This window comes from Haliotis rubra, unplaced genomic scaffold (genome assembly GCF_003918875.1).
Source record: "Haliotis rubra isolate DU_JTF1 unplaced genomic scaffold, ASM391887v1 Scf1393, whole genome shotgun sequence".
NCBI lineage: Eukaryota > Metazoa > Mollusca > Gastropoda > Lepetellida > Haliotidae > Haliotis > Haliotis rubra.
Genome location: NW_025765329.1, coordinates 76,187 through 99,239, shown reverse-complemented (window position 1 = coordinate 99,239; position 23,053 = coordinate 76,187). Strand labels below are relative to the sequence as shown.

Here is a 23,053-nt window from a genome sequence, read left to right as displayed (position 1 = left end):
CCTACGTAACTCGTCTCGGCACATTATCGATCGTATAATATCAACTGAACAAATGAATATTTAATCACCATTCAACCCAACTTCCATTTCTGTAACTGTTTCTACTGGTCAGACACATCTTATGATGCGATTCCAACAAATCAGTTAGATGTAGTGAAAAGTTATTGTAGTATTGAGAGTGGGACGGGCGTGTGGGCACTTTTTTAATAAAGACATATCACAGGAGCTAGTGTCTAGAGGTAAACGACAAAGCATTTTAATTAACATTGGTTTACAAAACAAATGTTGCAACACTTCTGTCTGAATAGAAACATTATGTAAACGGATCAATGGCAACAGGAAGCGGACGCTAAGTCATGAACGAGACTTTGGGGCAGATCCCGCTCGTTTCACGCGACAATTCACAGGCGAACAGGTGATCTTTTATTAAAGTTCACACAAACCAACGTTCGCAACAGTGATTTAGCGACATCGTGTGTTTTAGCTCTCTCTCGTTGCGACATGCGTCAAGTTACTGCCACAAACTGTCGAATGACGACACTCCGGGAACACGATAAACCGAATGCTCAGGTAAGATGTGGGTGACACGTTAGCCCCGCCCCGTCATATTTCACCTGTCAATCAACAAGCAGAGTTCCCGTGCCTTAATGTAAACACACGCTGTGATAGGTAGATGTGACTCACTCTAATTCTAATCTGTGGAAAGTTTCACTCAGGAAGGGCATCGTATTTTCCAGCTTTGCTTGAGTACTTTCAAGGGGGAATGTGTCGTCTGCTCAGTCAGGCGTGACGTAACGGCGCACGCGCAACTTGCACGCGGGATGATGAAACAAAGTTATAGGTGAGCAATCAATGAGACAGCCCCATTTCTCCAGCAGCAGGTCCGCCGTGTCACGTTTAGCCACGGTGACATCACCGTCACTGGGTAGTATATAAGACGGACTGGGTCGCCGCTTCCACCATATCCTCTCTGTCCACTCTGCAATTAACTCACAGCTCATTAATACTGCCAGGACTCGTCTGCCTCACACACTTCAAGTGAATCGGACTGATTGCGGACCTTCTGCCTGCTGTTAACAAGGATTTTAAAACAAACTTTTGACAGTTTCAAGAAGAGACAATGTCTGGGTTTACTTTGAGCGCATTTGTAAACTTTGCTGTGTATGTTGTCGTCTGCTGCGTTCTGCACGTGGAAGGTCGACACGTCAAAAGAGCATGCAAGGTAAGCACCTGTCATTAACAGTATTTACCGACAAGAGTATCGATCTCTCTCTCGATCAAAACATATTGATTTTTATCAACCTAACTGCCTTGTGTGGATTTCTCCTCTTTGTTCAGTCGACGCCGTGCATTTACATAAAAGTACCTCTGAACAACTTTTGTGTCACAACAAAAGTGAATGTGTCTCCCCCACTTACAGTAGACAGGGTATAAAGGGTGAGGGGATCATCACAGGTAAAATATAAAATCTGGTAAAAGTACCACACTGGTCCGTTTAGTTCCGATTGTGTCACGTTATATTCTTACACTATATACTTGGAATTAATAAAATAACATACAATACGCAGGGGCGGATCCAGGGTGTGAGTGTATATGCAGGAGTTGCCCCCCTCCCCCGAAAGGCATTTCCCCCAAAACTTTGGACTTCAGATTATTACTAGACTCTGAAGCTTCTGCTTCCAGGGAAACCCTCATTAATTCATCAATAAGACACACTGTTTACATGTACTAACTACACTTTGGCCTTACACTTTATTCTATAGGGAGATAAAGGTGTCACGTACGCCGCAGTGATTGCTTGTGTGTGTATGCTTCTCATTTGAACACACGTGCAGTTATACTAACTGCTGTCAGAAGGTAAGTGCTCTCGTATAACCCATGGCCCGAACCGGAGACTTAGCATACGTGCCTTGGACTGCTTTACAATTGTGACGTCCATTGCGCAATTCATCGTGACAGTAGTAGTCAAAGCGTACAGTACAGGCAGAGGACCTCGGTGACTATCTGGATGCCGTCCATATCAGTTGGTACACCCTCTATATGTCCCGGGGTCCAGGTAAACAGTGGAACAACGAACTGAAGTGTCCTCTCCTCACACGTACATGTCATTCTAGATCTACAGTAGTGAGTCAGAAACCAAACGTACATACCCCTGTACAGCGGACGCCTAGCACCTATAGTAATACCACACAAATCTATACATACAGACTGAGCGACTTCACAGCAGGTGGGATCAGGACTGCTGGCCAATAGCTTGACTGCGCCTACTGAGCAAGTCGGGTACTATCTGTTGTGTCAAGGCATCGCTCATGCTCAAACGTAACGCGTACGATTGACCTGTATCTTCTGGTATACAGGAAACCCCGTATATCAGGAATGTTAGCACATAGGGTAAATGCGCGGAATAACACATGAGTATGATAAACTATGAGTATAAGTAATATCCTTTATAAATATGTCTACGTTTCAAGCAGTAATCGTCCGGAAGTCGGGGTGTCCGGACTAATGAGATGATACTATAGTACTGCCAACCATTGATCTGCAGATGGTTGTAGCATAGTGGCTCACGGGTGTGAGGTAGATGATATCACCAGGGAGGTGATGTGGAGTGAAGTCAGCATGACATGTATATCACACGGAAGAGGTGTCAGCTGATGCACTGACGTGGGTATGGTGATAGTTTCACGTAAAGAGTCAGTCACACTTGTGCAACCAGTAGGTCTTGTACACGTCACATTTTCTACACAACAATAATACGTATTTGTCAGGTACGTCTACAGCACCGACGCAGTATAAGACTAGGTGAAATCAATGTAACCCCCGCACACCTGTGTCTCATCTGTTTTGCTGGTAATTCAAACCCATAAAGAGTATACACCTGCTCAACTCCACAGCGTCTGCAGGTGAAAGATGTCACCTACTGCGGAATGGGAATTCGACAAGTCGTCTCGTAATCACGGGAGTACAGGGTGTGTTGGGATTATCACTAGGAAGTTGGGGGTGGGGAAAGAAAGGGCTAGGCCCTGGGGTGATATATGATTCCTGCCAACCTGTGTCAGACGGACACCCGACTAAACCGACTCCAGTCATTTAATCCAAACAACCATATTTATGCATGCCTCAAGTGTTTTTCGGCGCTGTTGTCAAGTTTAGTCAACATTTATAACCATCGGAGTGTTTACTGTCTACTTATATGGGACAAAGGTCCCAACTTGAGTGATATATGTTGTTGAGAAAAGTAGAGGATCGTGATATATAGATGTTAATACCAAGTATTCAAACAAAGATGACTACCGACGACATGCATCGTTTAGCAAAAGAACACAAAGACGTGTAACACAAAGACACATAAATTTGTTTCCACGTGCTAGACATAATAGAGCCGCACCTCCGAGCAAGGTGGATTTGGACCATTATTTCTGTCAAGCTTTTGATTCTGCTTTCCATACAGTTATTTACTTGATTTCATTCATTGTTTGTGTACGAACTAGCAGTGCAGTGTCGGCAATGCGCGGAGCATTCGTGGGCTGTTGGCAGCCTGCAGCAGACTGGCAAAGACACTGCGCAGTGCCCATTACTGCATCGTTGTACAGTCTGCATCAGGAGACTATGGACCAGGTACCAGCAAACCCAAACTGCTGACGATGGACTCGGTTCACGGCATCCCAGCTCAACGACAAGTGTGAATGATCGGTTCATACGAAAGAAGCTCCAGTCAGGTGGCTGCACACTTATCACGGTGAAATGTATGAGTTATTGGTCAAAAGATTAGAACTTCTTTCAGTGGCATGTTTAGAAGTTGGTGAATCAGATAAGGACAAAACTTTATGGATGAACAACTTCTTCATTCGGATGATGCGACGTTTCGATACAGATTCTTGTGTTGTCCTTATCAAAAGATTAGAAATCGTCAACACGTAGCCAACAGTCGTCTAACCATGCTGCCAACTTGGGCAGTCGCTGCTGGTCACGTATCATGCTTTCTGATGAGTGCCGATCCTCAGTCCACTTCATAGAGGTGGTCGTGTCTGGCGACATAGCCCGCGTTATCCTGAAACTTCGACAGATATGGCAGTTATGGTGTTGGGTTGCATTTGTAAACGTATGACCTGCAGTCCATATTGTGCAAGGAAGGGTCACTGGGCTGTACTCTGATCGGTACCAGCAAGGAAGGGTCACTGGGCTGTACTCTGATCGGTACCAGCAAGGAAGGGTCACTGGGCTGTACTCTGATCGGTACCAGCAAGGAAGGGTCACTGGGCTGTACTCTGATCGGTACCAGCAAGGAAGGGTCACTGGGCAGTACTCTGATCGGTACCAGGCTGGGCTGTACTCTGATCGGTACCAGCAAGGAAGGGTCACTGGGCTGTACTCTGATCGGTACCTGATCGGTAGCAAGGATCGGTACTACCAACAAGGAAGGGTCACTGGGCTGTACTCTGATCGGTACCAGCAAGGACGGGTCACTGGGCTGTACTCTGATCGGTACCAGCAAGGAAGGGTCACTGGGCTGTACTCTGATCGGTACCAGCAAGGAAGGGTCACTGGGCTGTACTCTGATCGGTACCAGCATCGGGCTGTACTCTGATCGGTACCCAGCAAGGAAGGGTCAGCACTCTGGATCGGTCCAACAAGGAAGGGTCACTGGGCTGTACTCTGATCGGTACCAGCAAGGAAGGGTCACTGGGCTGTACTCTGATCGGTACCAGCAAGGAAGGGTCACTGGGCTGTACTCTGATCGGTACCAGCAAGGAAGGGTCACTGGGCTGTACTCTGATCGGTACCAGCAAGGAAGGAGTCACTGGGCTGTACTCTGATCGGTACCAGCAGCACAACATGCAGAGAATCACTGGGCTGTACTCTGATGGTCACCCATGAGTCCATTCCTTCAATGAATACATCAGGGGTATGATGTGGACGCGTATGCGTCAACGTCAAAGGCCGCCGATCACGTTGGCTGAACTGTGTCCGGCGCTGCAAGATGAGTGGAGTGGACCAGGCTCCATCAAATCACCATCGGAAGACTCTGAAGCAGTATATGCCTTGTCGAGTAAACGTATGGTTGTATGCTGTTCAGCTCCCCACTCAGCTCCATTCCAGCTTTTGAAGTGGTCAAACGTCTTGGTACGATAGCCAGCGGTAATGATCTTGGCCTTTTGTATTAATGACTGGTTTGCCTATCCCATTTACAGTGCGCCGCGATACTGCTGTGCTAATGCAGACAGTGGCGTATAGCAGCATTCTGTCACTCATAACAGCTGACTGCCGCTAGGATTGTTTGGCCACTACTGAGCTGCAAACGGTACCCATCCATGTGCATGTCACTTGGGAAGCCAGACTTCTTCCAGTGCCCGTCCCATAGCAGGTCATCTCTTGAAGGGTCACTGTCTTAAGAGTCGCCCTTGTGCCTACCCGACTCTGTATCTACCTCGTAGTTGCCTGTCAATTCAGTCACTTGTCGTTTATCTACGATCAAGAACATCATCAAACTGTGGAATTAGCAATACCGCGGGCCTAACACCGTGCCGTTATCCACCACTTGGCTCCGGCATGTCCCGTTCACGGCCTGCTGTGGAAATAACATGCGCAGATGTGCACAAACCCAGGTCAATAGTTTGGTTTGTTTGTGTTTTTCTGTTTTTCAAAGCTTGGCCGTGCAAGTCTATACTCAATACCCGCGGACTTGTACACCGGGATGGTGTATTACGTGTCCGTTTGTGTACCATAGTAGGCTTATCTCACATCGGCGGGTGCGTTAGCTAATTTCGAAATATCCTGGTGCAATATCCTTTTGATATATTATATGAGTTGACGTGTTAAGACCACTTTGGGTCCAATAGCCAATATTGAGAGTGACCTAGATACAACCCACTCCCTATTTACCCGACCTCCATCAGACAATACCGTAACTGTATTCCCTGGATTAACACGGAAGTCTTAGGAGTTTTGGAAGAGATGTATTCAATGCCCATTTCTTGCTTCGGTGACTTATCGGGACACTGATGAAAAGTTAGCATTTAGAAATTTGTTGCACGATATATCACGTTTAGGTAAAAAAAATTACAGTCGACATGTTTAACGATGATATAAGCGGGTAACACTTGACGAGCCACTGACCACATCTCGGCCGTTATTTACACCGTCTCGTCAAAGTCGTCACCGTCAGATGGGCGGAGGGCAAGGCGTTCTTCATTAGTCATACACAGGGGTTAGCGTCAATAAAGGGGCTAATGCACGACAGCAAAACTTCCCTAACCCACCCCACCCAACCACCACCACTGTCTCCGATATCTGATACTAGGATACAAGGTCTCCTAGTAACAAGGGTTATACTCTGGAGCAGAGAGTACATTGAAAGTTTACAGTCAAGTCTCCTTAGCAATTAAAATTTTACATTTTCAAATACTCCTGGACTTTTTAGATCAGATAATACATTTGACGACAGTGTGTGCGTGTTACATAAGACAACCAACTGTGGTCTGTTCTTTAGGCATGAGAAAGCGTGTTCTTCAGCTCTAAAACTGTGTTCTTCAGATTTATGAAAGTTAGCAATTGTGTATGAATTTCCCGTGACAGCCCAGCTCGCATTGTCTACAACAAACTAGCGAGGATGTTGAGTGTATGTCCGCAGTCTTCGTGGTGTAACACGGTGCACCGACGACCTCTCACGAGAACTGATCGACTACAGATCAGCCATTTTGTTTGATTATTACTTGAAAGAATAAGGCAAACGTACACTTGTTGATTAAAACACTGACGAACGGAAGAGGATACACGTATATATAGTTGATGGCTTTCTGTATGGGTGTCCACTAATTAACCCAGACTTGGTTCCGTCTAAGTTGACTGATGGGCGGAAGACAGACGTCCGCCCCCTCCCCTCGGAAATGAGAAACACACCCAAGATGCTGGATAACGATTCAGAAGTGATATAATTCAGAGAAAATTAATAGTTTGTAGTATGTGGAAGACTTGATGTTCGTGTGTAGTTAGTACAGGTTACTGCGTTTTGAAATTGATCGGTCTGTCAATTAAATTCTTCAGTCACCGCTGGTGAATGTACTTGAGATACACAACCCAAACTACCCCAAGTACGACTGTAGCGGCGTCACTACCACACGCCCAGGAGGAAACAAGCACCTCTAAATTAACACTTAAAGCTGACAGGACTGCTACATTCACACTTCAAACGTGTAACAATCGGTGCATTTACACTTCAAACATGATGTCTTCTAGTTTCACTCTTTGAGGACGACGTTCTTTTCATTTACAATTACATGAAAATATCTACATCAACTTAACAACACCACTGCAAAATCACTATATCTACACTCGAATAATTGAAAAAGACGACCCTAATACACTCCACACTCGGAGAGATCCCTTCAACCACCTGAGAAGATATGGGACTAGATGGGTTCTGTCAGTGGTGGTGGCCACGCGTAGGCAACTGTGTAACCTCTTGTACTTGTACTTGAAGTTAGATTGGGTTACATACTTACATCTCCTCTTGAATGGTGACATTAGCCATTATGTCAGTTCACATGTGACGTTATACGTTTGTTGTGGTCCCCACACACGTCAAGTGCCACATGGCCCTCTGCCACGAGATCCACGGCAGTACATGAACGGGAGTTAATCGCAGCCGTCACCAGTGGTTCCCACGGGGGAATTAACGCTGCTCTGTTACAGGGGAAAACATTACATGCCCAAACGTTTTGAAAATGTAGATTTGAGTCAGATATTATTTGTTCCTATGCACCGGTATCAGTGGGCCTGTAGCATTACCGAGTCTGTCATGGCTGTCAGCACCACTGGTATCAGTGGGCCTGTAGCATTGCCGAGTCTGTCATGGCTGTCAGCACCACCGGTATCAGTGGGCCTGTAGCATTACCGAGTCGGTCACGGTTGTCAGCACCACCGGTATCAGTGGGCCTGTAGCATTACCGAGTCTGTCATGGCTGTCAGCACCACCGGTATCAGTGGGCCTGTAGCATTACCGAGTCTGTCATGGCTGTCAGCACCACCGGTATCAGTAGGCCTGTAGCATTACCGAGTCGGTCACGGTTGTCAGCACCACCGGTATCAGTGGGCCTGTAGCATTACCGAGTCGGTCACGGTTGTCAGCACCACCGGTATCAGTGGGCCTGTAGCATTACCGAGTCTGTCACGGTTGTCAGCACCACCGGTATCAGTGGGCCTGTAGCATTACCGAGTCGGTCACGGTTGTCAGCACCACCGGTATCAGTGGGCCTGTAGCATTACCGAGTCTGTCACGGTTGTCAGCACCACCGGTATACGTTCCCCAATATGGCGCTATTTATACATCTAGAGCTCTCGTCATCTTTCGTGTTGCAAAGAAAAAGTTGATGCAGATTCCTTTTTTAACACCTTGTTATATGATTTCTTCATTTCTAGTTGTTGTTTTACCATTAATCGAACGTCTCAGAAGCGCCACGATTACCCTGCCATATGTCGAACTGTCATCAGCTGCAGATGCCTGATATTGTCCCAAATAGCATATAGCATGAGCCCAAACCAGACTTCTAGGTAGCTATGATATTGGTGAGACGTGTCTTCACAAGACCGAAGGTTTTATCAGATGATACCTTCAGGACAAGTGGTCTTTTAAGAACGTTATCAAACACAATTATATACATGTAATACGAATTACCTACTCACATTAGCCAAACCAAAACATGCTGATTACCGACAGTGTAAAGATGTGCAACTGTGACGTGGTAGACTAGTACGTACACGGCGACTAAGTTTACCTTGCCCCTGCTCGTGTGTTGCACGAATATTGCTAATAGGGGTCAAACGGTATCCGGTGGTGTTAGTAGAAGCGCGGTATTTTGCCTTCGGTTCAGTATACCGTAATGCAATCGAGAAATTCGATATTTTCAGGTTTCGTACCGTTCTTCTATCTAGTCATTAAGTGACATTTTTGTTCACTCAAAATAACAAATACAGTTATGGTTATTTTCTCCATGTTATTTTAAAATGTAAGGTTTGGCTCTTGTCAATTTTCTGCCTTATGATCATATCTCATATACCAAACCGAACCTTTGTACCGCAATACATACCGTACCGTATTATGAGCGTACCGTTTCATCCCTAATTGCTGACTGCGGCGATAAACTAAATTCACTCGGCGAATCTCCCTCACATGTATCATTGTAGGGAGTATTGCCATAAATCTACAGAATCTAAGTATTGTCGTAAAATGAAAGTCGTAGAACATAAACAGAGCTGGCGATGTTTAGTTGGATGTCTGATTGCCGTTAAATCTACATATACACAGTCAGGGAACCTTAAATATGTACAGTCGCAACGCAGTGTGGGGAAATTGATACCGATGCGGTACTAGTAACGTGAAAGTTCCTTTGTGAGACGTGTTGATTTATATTCTTTGTCATAACTCTGAATCGCCAACTCCCTGCGTGCCTGCTGTGGTTCTGGCAGTGGAAGTCCTGCCATGACAAAATGAGCGGGGCGTCAGTAAACGGAAACAGCATCCATGATTGGTGTTTAAACAGGGAGACTTCCATTGGTGGTTTCATATTCACCTAACTAACGACAAAATACTGGATTGCTTCATTTACGTAATTCAAACTATCCAAACCCTTTCATGTTGGTCGCTTTAATCAGATTTACCTTTGATATTTGTTACTGATTCTCAGTGCAGTTTTCATGGGTATCTGAATATGTCATGGCACTATAAAGACGATAGCACAGCTTAACTCCGGTTGGTTTGCTCGACTCCTGCACTGGTTAGACGATCCTTCACCTCAAAGTCTCAGGACATCGCGTGGGCGTGTGGCAGGGACGTGCCTTCACCTGCTGAAGTCAAATGTCAAGTTCACATCCCCGTGAAAAATGATGATGAGATTTACAAATTAGATTTCGGGGTATTGTGAAGAGCCCCGTTGATATTATCTAACAAGATAGCTCATGACGTCGGACTTTGTGTAGTCTGGAGGAAATTCCTTAAGTCTTCAAGTAACTCTGAGATAGTAATACATACACAAGAATTGTCATACTTGTACACTTTGGATGGAAACTGTATGCTGCATTTTTGTCATCACGCGACATAGGGATGGCATAAAGATACGTATACGATTTACGCAAAGCAACCTTTGTACATGCAGTGATAAACAATGATTATATTAACGTAAAGCATCTGTGTCTCAGTAGTGACACATAGCAATTGCATGAAGACAGCTACGGTTAACATATGGGATTTTGGCTTTTTTAACGCATGGAAACATATGGGATTCGCGTCTATATAGCTACTGTTAGCACATGGGATTTGCCTCCTGACAGCTATTGTTAACATATGGGATTTGCGTCTATATAGCTACTGTTAACATATGATATTTGCATATCGAAAACTACTGTTAACATATGGGATTTGTGTCTGAATACCCATTGTTAACATATGGTATTTGCAGCTCGAAAGCTACCTTTAACATATGGGATTTGCATCTCGAAAGCTACTGTTAACTTATGGGATTTACCACCAGACAGCTACTGTTAACATATGGGAATTGCGTCTACATAGCTACTGTTAACATATGGGATTTGCACCTCGAAAGCTATTGTTAACATATCGGATTTGCGTCTATAGAGCTGCTGTTAAAATATGATATTTGCATATCGAAAGCTACTGTTAACATATGGGATTTGCATCTAGAAAGCTACTGTTAACATATGGGATTTGCGTCTATATATCTATTGTTAACATATGGGATTTGCACCTCGAAAGCTACTGTTAACATATGGGATTTGCATCTCGAAAGCTATTGTTAACATATCGGATGTGCGTCTGTATAACTGCTGTGAAAATATGGGAATAACGTCTATATAGCTACCATTAACATATGGGATTTGCGAAGAGTGACTGCTAATAGTATATTTGAGCATAACTAGTTGCTGTTGACACATAGTGTTTGCCTTTGGCGTCTGTTTTCGTATGGTATTTGCATGTAATGACTATACAACAAGTATACTGGCTGTTAACATTGGGTATTGGAAAGAGTGAGTGAGTGAGTATGGTTTTACGCCGCTTTTAGCAATATTCCAGCAATATCACAGTAGGGGACACCAGAAATGGGCTTTACACGTCGTACCCATATGGGGAATCGAACCCGGGCCTTCGGCGTGACGAGCGAACGCTTTAACCACTAGGCTACCCCACCGCCCCCGGTATTGAATAGAGTATACTGATTTGGAATATGCATTAATATATACAAAATATGGAATAATTTGACATCGTGATAATTTTGCATGTAGTGTTAACTTGTGCTATTTGCATTAACATATAAAAGTACGGCTTACAGTAGCCTGGACACAACGATTCTTCAAGGATTATTTCGTTGAAAACAATTTCATCATCTGAAACTATATCTAACAACACTGATTGGTAATGTTTGATTTCAGAATTCCGAGATTGACATCATGTCCTCAACTGGAGCAAAGATCGAACCGTGGACTTTGAGCCGGATACAATTGCCTCGTCTGTCAAAAACCTTCAGCAGTGACGGGTGAGTGATAGATATTGGTACCTTGTCAGTAGAGACACACACACACAAACACACACCCGACGTGCAGCGACATACACCCGTACCTTCACAGTAGAGACACAGACTCCTGACGTGCAGCGACGTACACCCGTACTTTGACAGTAGAGACACAGACTCCCGACGTGAAGTGACGTACACCCGTCGCTTGTCAGTAGAGAGACACCCTCCCGACGTGCAGCGACGTGCACCCGTACCTTGTCAGTAGAGAGACACCCTCCCAACGTGCAGTGACGTGCACCCGTCCCTTGACAGTAGAAAGACACCCTCCCAACGTGCAGTGACGTACACCCGTACCTTGACAGTAGAGACACAGACTCCCGACGTGCAGTGACGTGCACCCGTACCTTGACAGTAGAGAGACGACCTCCCGACGTGCAGCGACGTGCACCCTTACCGTGTCAGTTGAGAGACACCCTCCCAACGTACAGTGACGTACACCCGTCCCTTGACAGTAGAGAGACACCCTCCCAACGTGCAGTGACGTGCACCGTCCCTTGACAGTAGAGAGACACCCTCCCAACGTGCAGTGACGTACACCCGTACCTTGACAGTAGAGAGACATCCTCCCAACGTGCACCCGTACCTTGTCAGTAGAGACACAGACTCCCAACGTGCAGTGACGTACACCCGTACCTTGTCAGTAGAGACACAGACTCCCGACGTGCAGTGACGTACACCCGTACCTTGTCAGTAGAGACACAGACTCCCGACGTGCACCCATACCTTGACAGTAGAGACACAGACTCCCGACGAGCAGTGACGTACACCCGTCCCTTGTCAGTAAAGAGACACCCTCCCAACGTGCAGTGACGTACACCCGTCCCTTGTCAGTAGAGAGACACCCTCCCAACGTGCAGTGACGTGCACCCGTACCTTGACAGTAGAGAGACACCCTCCCGACGTACAGCGACGTGCACCCGTACCTTGTCAGTAGAGAGACACCCTCCCAACGTGCAGTGACGTGCACCCGTACCTTGACAGTAGAGAGACACCCTCCCGACGTGCAGCGACGTGCATCCGTCCCTTGACAGTAGAGAGACACCCTCCCGACGTGCAGCGACGTGCACCCGTACCTTGTTAGTAAAGACACAGACTCCCGACGTGCAGTGACGTACACCCGTCACTTGTCAGTAGAGATACACCCTGCCGACGTGCAGTGATGTGCACCCGTACCTTGACAGTAGAGAGACAGACTCCCAACGTGCAGTGACGTACAACCGTACCTTGTCAGTAGAGAGACACCCTCCCAACGTGCAGTGACGTACAACCGTCCCTTGACAGTAGAGAGACACCCTCCCAACGTGCAGTGACGTGCACCCGTCCCTTGACAGTAGAAAGACACCCTCCCAACGTGCACCCGTACCTTGTCAGTAGAGAGACACCCTCCCAACGTGCAGTGACATGCACCCGTCCCTTGTCAGTAGAGACACAGACTTCCGACGTGCAGCGACGTGCACCCGTCCCTTGTCAGTAGAGACACAGACTCCCGACGTGCAGCGACGTGCACCCGTACCTTCTCAGTAGAGAGACACCCTCCCGACGTGCAGTGACGTACACCCGTACCTTCTCAGTAGAGATACACCCAACCCACGTGCAATGACGTGCACCCGTACGTTATCAGTAGAGATACAACCAACCCACGTGCAATGACGTGCACCTGTACCTTCTCAGTAGAGAGGGACGTGATAACCTTGCACTTAATCACTGTCCTGTTAAAAGGTAGCTAGCACAGTAACACGAGAAAGAGGTTTTCAACATCCGTTCATTATCTTTGATTTGGGGTCATTCTGGCATCGTCTGTATGTCTGTGAGAGTGTTTTGAGTCTAGAGTGTGGTGACACTTGCTGGTTATGTAAGGCTACTCATGACTAATGATAATGTTTCATCTCTCATCTACAGCCGAGCGTCCGTTATATATCGGATACCGACCGATTAGCTTCACTCTTAACTCTGTTAAAACATATAAGCGTCAAATTACCGCCGCCCTCGCGTCTTTGCAGAAATCATATGTCGTCCAAGACTGTTAATTCATTCTGTTAGTTATATATCTTAAAACATGGTTCCACACAAGGAAGTATGGGCCTTATATTGCCGTGGGACACACAAGGTAGGCGTTGACATATGAGCCAGCGTATGCCAGAAGCACTTCGCGTGGGTCGCCGGAAGTTCTCCAGCAACGGCGTTGCAGATTAGAATTCTTACAACTGGAGAATCCCTAAAATACTGCTCAGTTATTCTGGATGAACATTCATGTCACGATACATGTTGCCATTGTGTCACAAGTTACCATTAGAGTCACGGTTCTTTCAGTGTCTTTTACATATTACAATAAAGCCACGGTTCCTGACAGTGTCTGTTACAAGTTACAATTAGAGCCACGGTTCCTGACAGTGTCTGTTACAAGTTACAATTAGAGCCACGGTTCCTGACAGTGTCTGTTACAAGTTACAATTAGAGCCACGGTTCCTGACACTGTTACATATTACAATTAGAGCCACGGTTCCTGACAGTGTCTGTTACAAGTTACAATTAGAGCCACGGTTCCTGACAGTGTCTGTTACATGTTAGTGTTTTTTTCACATGTTACAGTTAAGACCACAGTTCTTGTCATTGTCTTTTATATGTTCATATGACATAGGTTCCAACAGTTCCATTGTCGTAACGGTTCCACTTTGCTCTGGCCATTTCACAAACCAGACGTGGCCTGGTTCACAAACCAGACGTGGTCAAAGCAGGACACCAAGAAATATTTCAGTTTAACTAAGGAGCCTCTCGTCTGTTGCAGGCACAAACTAACTTTCGAGTTCAAGACAACATCCCAGTCGGGGCTGTTGTTCTATGGCACCATGAGGAATCGGAGAGCGTCCAAGCTCATCGTGCTGCAGCTGGTCCGGGGCAAACTGTTCTACACCACCAGGTGCCCGTCAGCTGACTCCGGACTGCTCCTCCCCACACCCTACAGGTTGGACGACGGCAAGTGGCACACTGTGAGTACCTGGTGTATCACGACTAAATGGATGAAACAGTATGCTGGGTTGTAACGATAACAGTACATAGGACGTAACGGGACATATAGTAGTAACTGTATGTAGTTGGTAAGGGTACACAGGACATAACGGTATATGTAGTGGGTAAGGGTACACAGGACATAACGGTACATGGGGGATAACGGTATGTAGTGGGTAAGGGTACATAGGACATAACGGTACATGGGGGATAACTGTATGTAGTGCGTAAGGGTACAAAGGACATAACGGTACATGGGGGATAACGGTGTGTAGTGGGTAAGGGTACATAGGACATAACGGTACATGGGGTATAACTGTATGTAGTGCGTAAGGGTACAAAGGACATAACGGTACATGGGGGATAACTGTATGTAGTGCGTAAGGGTATATAGGACATGACGGTACATGGGGGATAAGTGCATGTAGTGGGTAAGGGTACACAGGACACAACGGTTAATGGGGGATAACTGTATGTAGTGAGTAATGGTACATAGGACATAACGGTACATGGGGGATAACTGTATGTAGTGGGTAAGGGTACACAGGACATAACGGTATATGGGGGATAACTGTATGTAGTGCGTAAGGGTACATAGGACATAACGGTACATTGGGATAACTGTATGTAGTTGGTAAGGGTACACAGGACATAACGGTACATGGGGGATAACTGTATGTAGTGCGTAAGGGTACACAGGACATAACGGTACATGTGGATAACTGTATGTAGTTGGTAAGGGTACACAGGACATAACGATACGTAGGGGATAACGGTATATGTAGTGGGTAAGGGTACACAGGACATAACGGTACATAGGGGATAACGGTATATGTAGTGGGTAAGGGTACACAGGACATAACGGTACGTAGGGGATAACGGTATATGTAGTGGGTAAGGGTACACAGGACATAACGGTACGTAGGGGATAACGGTATATATAGTGGGTAAGGGTACACAGGACATAACGGTACATGGACATAACTGTATATAGTGGGTAAGGGTACATAGGACATAAAGGTACGTGGGGGATAACGGTATGTAGTGGGTAAGGCGACACTTGACATAACGGTACATGGAGATAACGGTATGTAGTGGGTAAGGGTATATAGGACATAACGGTACATGGGGGATAACTGTATGTAGTGGGTATGGGTACATAGGACATAAAGGTACGTGGGGGGTAACGGTATGTAGTGGGTAAGGCGACACAGGACATAACGGTACATGGGGGATAACGGTATGTAGTGGGTAAGGGTATATAGGACATAACGGTATATGGGGGATAACTGTATGTAGTGGGTAAGGGTACATAGGACATAACGGTACATGGGGATAACGGTATGTAGTGGGTAAGGGTATATAGGACATAACGGTATATGGGGGATAACTGTTTGTAGTGGGTAAGGGTACATAGGACATAACGGTACATGGGGGATAACTGTATGTAGTGGGTAAGGGTACATAAGACATAACGGTACATGGTGGGTAACGGTATGTAGTTGGTAAGGGTACATAGGACATAATGGTACATGGTGGATAACGGTATGTAGTGGGTAAGGGTACACAGGACATTATGGTACATGGTGGATAATGGTATATATAGTCGGTAAGGGTACACAGGACATAACGGTACGTGGACATAACTGTATATAGTGGGTATGGGTACATAGGACATAAAGGTACGTGGGGGGTAACGGTATGTAGTGGGTAAGGCGACACAGGACATAACGGTACATGGGGGATAACGGTATGTAGTGGGTAAGGGTATATAGGACATAACGGTATATGGGGGATAACTGTATGTAGTGGGTAAGGGTACATAGGACATAACGGTACATGGGGATAACGGTATGTAGTGGGTAAGGGTATATAGGACATAACGGTATATGGGGGATAACTGTTTGTAGTGGGTAAGGGTACATAGGACATAACGGTACATGGGGGATAACTGTATGTAGTGGGTAAGGGTACATAAGACATAACGGTACATGGTGGGTAACGGTATGTAGTGGGTAAGGGTACATAGGACATAATGGTACATGGTGGATAACGGTATGTAGTGGGTAAGGGTACATAGGACATTATGGTACATGGTGGATAACGGTATGTAGTGGGTAAGGGTACATAGGGGATAACGGTACATAGTGGATAACGGTATGTAGTGGGTAAGGGTACATAGGACATAACGGTACATAGAGGATAACTGTATGTAATGGGTAAGGGTACATAGGGGATAACGGTACATACCCACTAGTGGGTTAGGGGACAAAGGAGATAACGGTACATAATGCACCTAATCCATGTCCTTGGTCGAATTTGCACCACGTTTTTCACCATCGAAAGTCACACTTACCCATTATGACGACACCATGCTAACTTGGTGAGCAGTAGATAAGGCTTCAAGTGACGTCACAACGACCGCGAGTGCAGTAGACCACACCTACAGCACGTTATTGCGTGCTGCCTGGGCCCCACGCAGGTATCACGACAGGACGTGTGGGAGGGATTGATAATGTGTTTCTTATGTGTAATAGGCGTACAGAAGCACGTATTGTGTCACAATCATCCGTTCATCAACTCACGTTAAAGATATAATGTCGATGGTCTATCATAGTTAAAACTTGCATATTGTTTTGTTGACAAAAGTGCTAGGCCCTAGAGTGAGTGGGTTAAGATTTACTCCGGTTTTAGCAATATTCCAGCAATATCACGGCGGGGGACACCAGAAATGGGCTTCACACACTGCGCCCATGTGGGGAATCGAACCCGGGTCTTCGGCGTGACGAGCAAACGCTTTAACCACCGCCCCGCTTGGCTCTAAATACTGTATCCATGAGTGATCAGATCTATCATAGTCGGGGTGTTGACGTACGTTTCCCATCCATTGTTCCAACTGTTTTCTTATGGTTGATCTTTTTTCGTCGAAGGTTGAATTTCGACGAGAGGGAAGAAAAGGTTACATCATTCTGGACAACCAACCCTACTTCAAAAGCTACCCAGTTACCTGCAAACTGACGTCATTTGTTTTCGGCGGTCTTGAACCGGTCGACGCTGCCACCGTCCTGCCTCTGTTGGTGAGTATGTCTTGCTCACAGATTGTCACGTGTGTATCGATGCTTGTCGTAACAGACGTTTAATGGAGATGAGGTATTCGAGGAGTTGTTTGATGCCGAGTCACCGTCCCGACGGACGTGGTCACTGGTTCCACTGTGAAGGATGGGGATGTGATCCACCCTGTTAAAGCAATGGATCGTCAAGCCGTAGAACCTGATTTTCTCTCCATCAGGGCACAATATTGGTGTCAACGTCAAATAAACGGCGTTAAACCTTCATTATTGTAAAATATAAAATAATACAAAGCCACCTGTTTTAGAAGTTACACATTGTATTTCAAATTTTATTTTATTTCAGCGAACGAGCACACATTTCGATGGCTGTATTCGGAATTTGAGTCTGAACATCGACCATGGTCTCGCTCCCCGGTACTACGCCGTGTCCATCTGCAGCTAAGATCTTGTCCAGTCAAAGTGGAACTTAAACGTAGAAGCCACGATTGTTTGTCACGTTGGCTGTTTTGGCGCCAATGCAAAAGCAGTCTGATCTGTTAGATTTTTGACGTCATCAGATTTTACTGACCAACCCGGGCAGGCGAGACCCGACAAGGGAGCGTGGTGAGTTTCCGACCTCTGACAACGCTTACCTGTTACAGCGCCACCCTGTTACAACCCCGTGTGCTTGACCACCTGTGTTCAGCTCGACCTTGACCTTGTGCACACCATCGGCTACATCAGCAGCATTGACCTGGGCCTTCGTTACAACATCGTCACAATGGCTATTCCATTATTCAACTTCAACCACTGCCGTCCATTACATTATAAACTTCACCCTTGACCTTGACCTTACATTACTGAAGGTCGCCTTGACCTTACATTACTGAAGGTCTTACATCCAGTCCCAGGCTACAGAGACATGATATGGCTCATGTCAAGCCTTTCGCAGAGCTCACATGTCTAAGACGTTTTCATTTGGGTTGTTTGTTGGGTTAGTTGGTTTTTTTAAATTTTGGAAGTAGATCATGATGTACTTTTTGTTTTGTCATTCAACCTTCCGCTTCCACTTCAATGACACTTGGACGTTATGGATGTTAATTTCTATTGTTGTATTAGCTGTTACCGCGGAGTCGGCGTCTTACCATGTGCCATCACATCAAGTAGTTCGCCAAGTCCAAGTAGTTCATGTCGCATTTCAAAGTTTGCTGTAGTAACTGTGTCCGTTACATCTAATGCGATATTGTTGTAGTTATTCATTTGAAGCTTGCCACACATTTCTGTTAATGCATTTGACATTAGTTTCATTGGCGAAACCATTTGGGAAATTTAACGTACAAAGTAAATAGTAATGTTCTGCGGAGATGAATGCGAGACTCCGGACCGTTGTAAGGTCGTTGCTATGGTCTACTTTAAATATAGACATACAGCCTGCTTGGCACTGATTCAGTCATTAACTTTACATTTAAGTATATATTACATATTGTTATTTATTTATCTGTGATACAGTGTCGTCGTCAGTGTCTCCGCTGTGCATGTCAATACTGCGTACTCTAGTTGTCTGTTCGGTAGCATAGGTTGTTAGCTTTCCTTGTTATTTTGTAAAATATTTACAATATTGCTAATAAATTTATTACAAATAATACATCATATGTTCATTTCATATCATTTGTGGTAAGTTGATCGCATCCCAGTTCTAACCACCGGCCCTCGTGTCTTTGCGATGAAATTGAGATGACCCCCGACTCGAAATGCTTCACAGTATAAGAAGACTTTAGTCACGATTTATTGTACTATGAAGCATTTCGAGTGAGGGGGTCATCTCAATTTATTTTATTTTAAAATTTTTTGTTATCTTTAATCCTCGCAAAGACGCGAGGGCATGTGGTCCTAACCTCTAGTAACTGAAGGTAGGCTAGTGATTAATCATTACCAGTCAATAGGAAGACCCGGGTTCAATTCCCGAGACGGGTCTGACACACAAGCCCTTTCTTGGTTTTCCCCGTGATGTCTGTTGCTGTCAACCACTTCAGTGAGGTAGTAGTATACCTGTCACAAAGAAGGTAGAGATTTGGAATATAGACCGAGTTTACCTTACAATCAAACATCTGCTTCCGTTTCACTGCGCCATCCCAGCCGGCGTGGTTTGCTGGTTGTTCAACACCGGTTTTTCACAGTATATCCTATTTGTGCGTCTACACAATGGGTGCAGTGGGTGGGGTATTGATAATGATTCCACAGAGCGTCACCCCATCGTCATTATAAAGAGCTGATATAACAATATATGGAGGATGTAATACTCCAGCGATAAAAGGAAAATCCCCGGCCACTGGGTAAGACTCACCATTTGTTCCACAAGAGATATTAAAGCCTGGCTGATGTCGGATATAATCATTTACCCCCTAATAAAAGATCATATTAAAATGTCAAGTCCCAGGTAATTGGGCACAGTGGGAGTATAGTCTGTTCCCCTCCTACTGTAGAGACAGGTCTTGCACGTAGGAAGACGGCCGCCATAATAGTAGTAGGCCTGAAGCTCCAACTGAGGATAATGGCAGATTTTCCTTGTTGTGTCAGTATAATAGCGAGAAAACTAGGTCAGGAAATGTAGATTTCCGTTGGTCTCTTTACTACAAGTTGTTCCATTAAAGGAATAGGGTATTACAACCATCCACGCTGCGGCGTCGTCACCTGGCTTTAACGCCAGTTTGAAACGTATGCAAGTCACATGACCACGTGTAGGCTTGAATATACTTTACAGGCTGTTCTGTTGGACTGGCATTTCAGAAGCTGGCAAGTAACAATAAGGACAAGATGTTACTCTGTTTTGACGGGACGTTGTCCATAACTCGTCATGCTTGACAACGGTATGAAGATCTATACCAAAATGGTAAAATAGAAATAGTTATTCCTAAAATAGAAATAGTCATTCCTAACATAAAAACAGTAATTCCTAAAATAGAAATAGTCATTTATTAAGTGCCTGTGTTGTCACACAGACTGTTGCCTCTTGCCTCAACACTCTTGAGTGGCAATTTGTTTCCCAACAAATATTCCAGCAATATCACGGTAGGGAACACCAGAAATGGCTTCAAACAATGTACATCGAACCCGAGCCTTTGGCGTGACGAGTGAACCCTTTAACCACTGGGCTACCCCACCGCCCCGGATATGAGTGCCATCTGCTTTATCAGTGAGTGAGTGAGTTGGGTTTGACGCCGCTCTTAACAGTATTCTAGTTTCATCACGTAGTGTCAGCCTAATAAGGGAGGAAGGCACAAGCACATCCATGTGTATGGGGCCGACAAACAAGCACATCCATGTGTATGGTGCCGTCAAACAAGCACATCCAATGGTGCAGACAAACAAGCACATCCATGTGTATGGTGCCGACAAACAAGCACATCCATGTGTATGGTGCCGACAAACAAGCACATCCATGTGTATGGGGCCGACAAACAAGCACATCCATGTGTATGGGGCCGACAAACAAGCACATCCATGTGTGTGGGGCCGACAAACAATCACATCCATGTGTATGGTGCCGACAAACAAGCACATCCATGCGTGTGGTACCGACAAACAAGCACATCCATGTGTATGGTGCCGACAAACAAGCACATCCATGTGTGTGGTGCCGACAAACAAGCACATCCATCCATGTGTGTACAAACAAGCACGTGTACACAAACAAGCACATCCATGTGTGTGGTGCCGACAAACAAGCACATCCATGTGTGTGGGGCCGACAAACAAGCACATCCATGTGTGTGGGGCCGACAAACAAGCACATCCATGTGCGACAAACAAGCATCCATGTGCCGACAAACAAGCACATCCATGTGTATGGGGCCGACAAACAAGCACATCCATGTGTATGGGGCCGACAAACAAGCACATCCATGTGTATGGGGCCGACAAACAAGCACATCCATGTGTATGGGGCCGACAAACAAGCACATCCATGTGTATGGGGCTGACAAACAAGCACATCCATGTGTGTGGGGCTGACAAACAAGCACATCCATGTGTGTGGTGCCGACAAACAAGCACATCCATGTGTGTGTGGCCGACAAACAAGCACATCCATGTGTATGGTGCCGACAAACAAGCACCAACTTCAAAATGTTACCATCCCAAAATGGATTTAACCAGACGAGACAATCCAAAGAAAATAGCTCACTTTTTAGTTACAATGAATTATTTAATGAACCTGAGACATGTATTTACGGTCTAACTGTCTATTCACGATAGCCATTTTCTCAGATGTATGGAACATGTTATCTAATATTTTACTAGACAATCGGGCTGGCGAGCTAAAAATTTAGACCTTCCATCAGAAATGTGTAGCCCGTCTCGGGCTGTCGGACGGGCCTTATTTCATTCACTGCCATTGTGCGTGACAGAGGTATTAACAGCACTTCTTCTGTGGTAAGAAATGAAAAGACTGAAATCTACGTCAGTCCTTTATTTACACGGGTATAATGCGATAATAACCCTCTCAACCCTCATATCAGTACATATTAGCCTAGGTACATAAACATATGGCTTCATAGCAAGTTGTGCTTTGCTTAGACTAACAGATAGTCTCTGAAATGAAAACCGTTCTTAAATTATAATCATAAAATATAAAATAAATAGGAGCCCAGAGACTTTCTTCATTTTCTGAAACTTGCCACATTCTCTGGACTTGCAAGGGCTTTCTTGGATATGTTTGTTTCAGGGTCTGTATGACAGACTATACTTTGCCGGGTTCAGCGTTTTACGGTTCCTTCGGATCTTCAGATTGGGTGTACTTGATCTGCTTTTCACGAAGGTGGCATTTTGTGTATTTTGTAAGGGTCGGTAGTCATTTCAAAGCAAAATGATACTAGCCAAGTGAGAAAAGAAACGTATAGTGCATTTGGCTCAAAAACGGACCGATGAATTGCAATTTAACTCGAAAACTAATAAATATATAATACTCAATGAAAGGCTGATCATAATCAAAACATCAGACCAACTCTGTGATTTGTGTGCAGAATTTATGTCCTAAAATTTAAAAAGTTGTTTAACAAACTATCATTAAAATATTGACACAGTTCGCTATTTTGCACGAGGGAGGAGTGCAGAGAAAGGGACAGCAAGGATGGAGACGGCACAGCACAGGTTAACTTTGTCGGCACTTTTGCATGTGCTTTTCTAACACCTGTCTGTCCCTTTCTTCTTCATACTCCCCTCGTAAAAAATCGTAATGAACAATATAAAATGATAGTTTGTTGAACAACTTTTTAAATTTTAGGACATAAATTCTGCAAACAAATCACGCTATTTTTGATGCAGCGTTTCATTGAGGGATGTTTATTAGTTTTCAGAGAAATTCATCGGTCCGCTTTTGAGCCAAGCGGACCAGGTGTCCCTTCAGTAAAAGTT

The 23,053-nt window shown here is 45.2% G+C and overlaps 1 protein-coding gene across 1 annotated transcript; it reads left to right on the top strand.

The window, feature by feature from the left end:
• Positions 1–679: 679 nt before the first annotated feature.
• On the top strand, positions 680–19,286 carry LOC124268591 (sex hormone-binding globulin-like). Its single transcript, XM_046703588.1, has 5 exons — positions 680–1,222; positions 11,443–11,546; positions 14,371–14,572; positions 17,522–17,668; positions 18,006–19,286. The coding sequence occupies exons 1-5, from the start codon at positions 1,121–1,123 to the stop codon at positions 18,102–18,104; spliced, it is 654 nt and encodes a 217-aa protein (XP_046559544.1). The 5' UTR covers positions 680–1,120; the 3' UTR covers positions 18,105–19,286.
• The last annotated feature ends 3,767 nt before the right edge of the window (positions 19,287–23,053 follow it).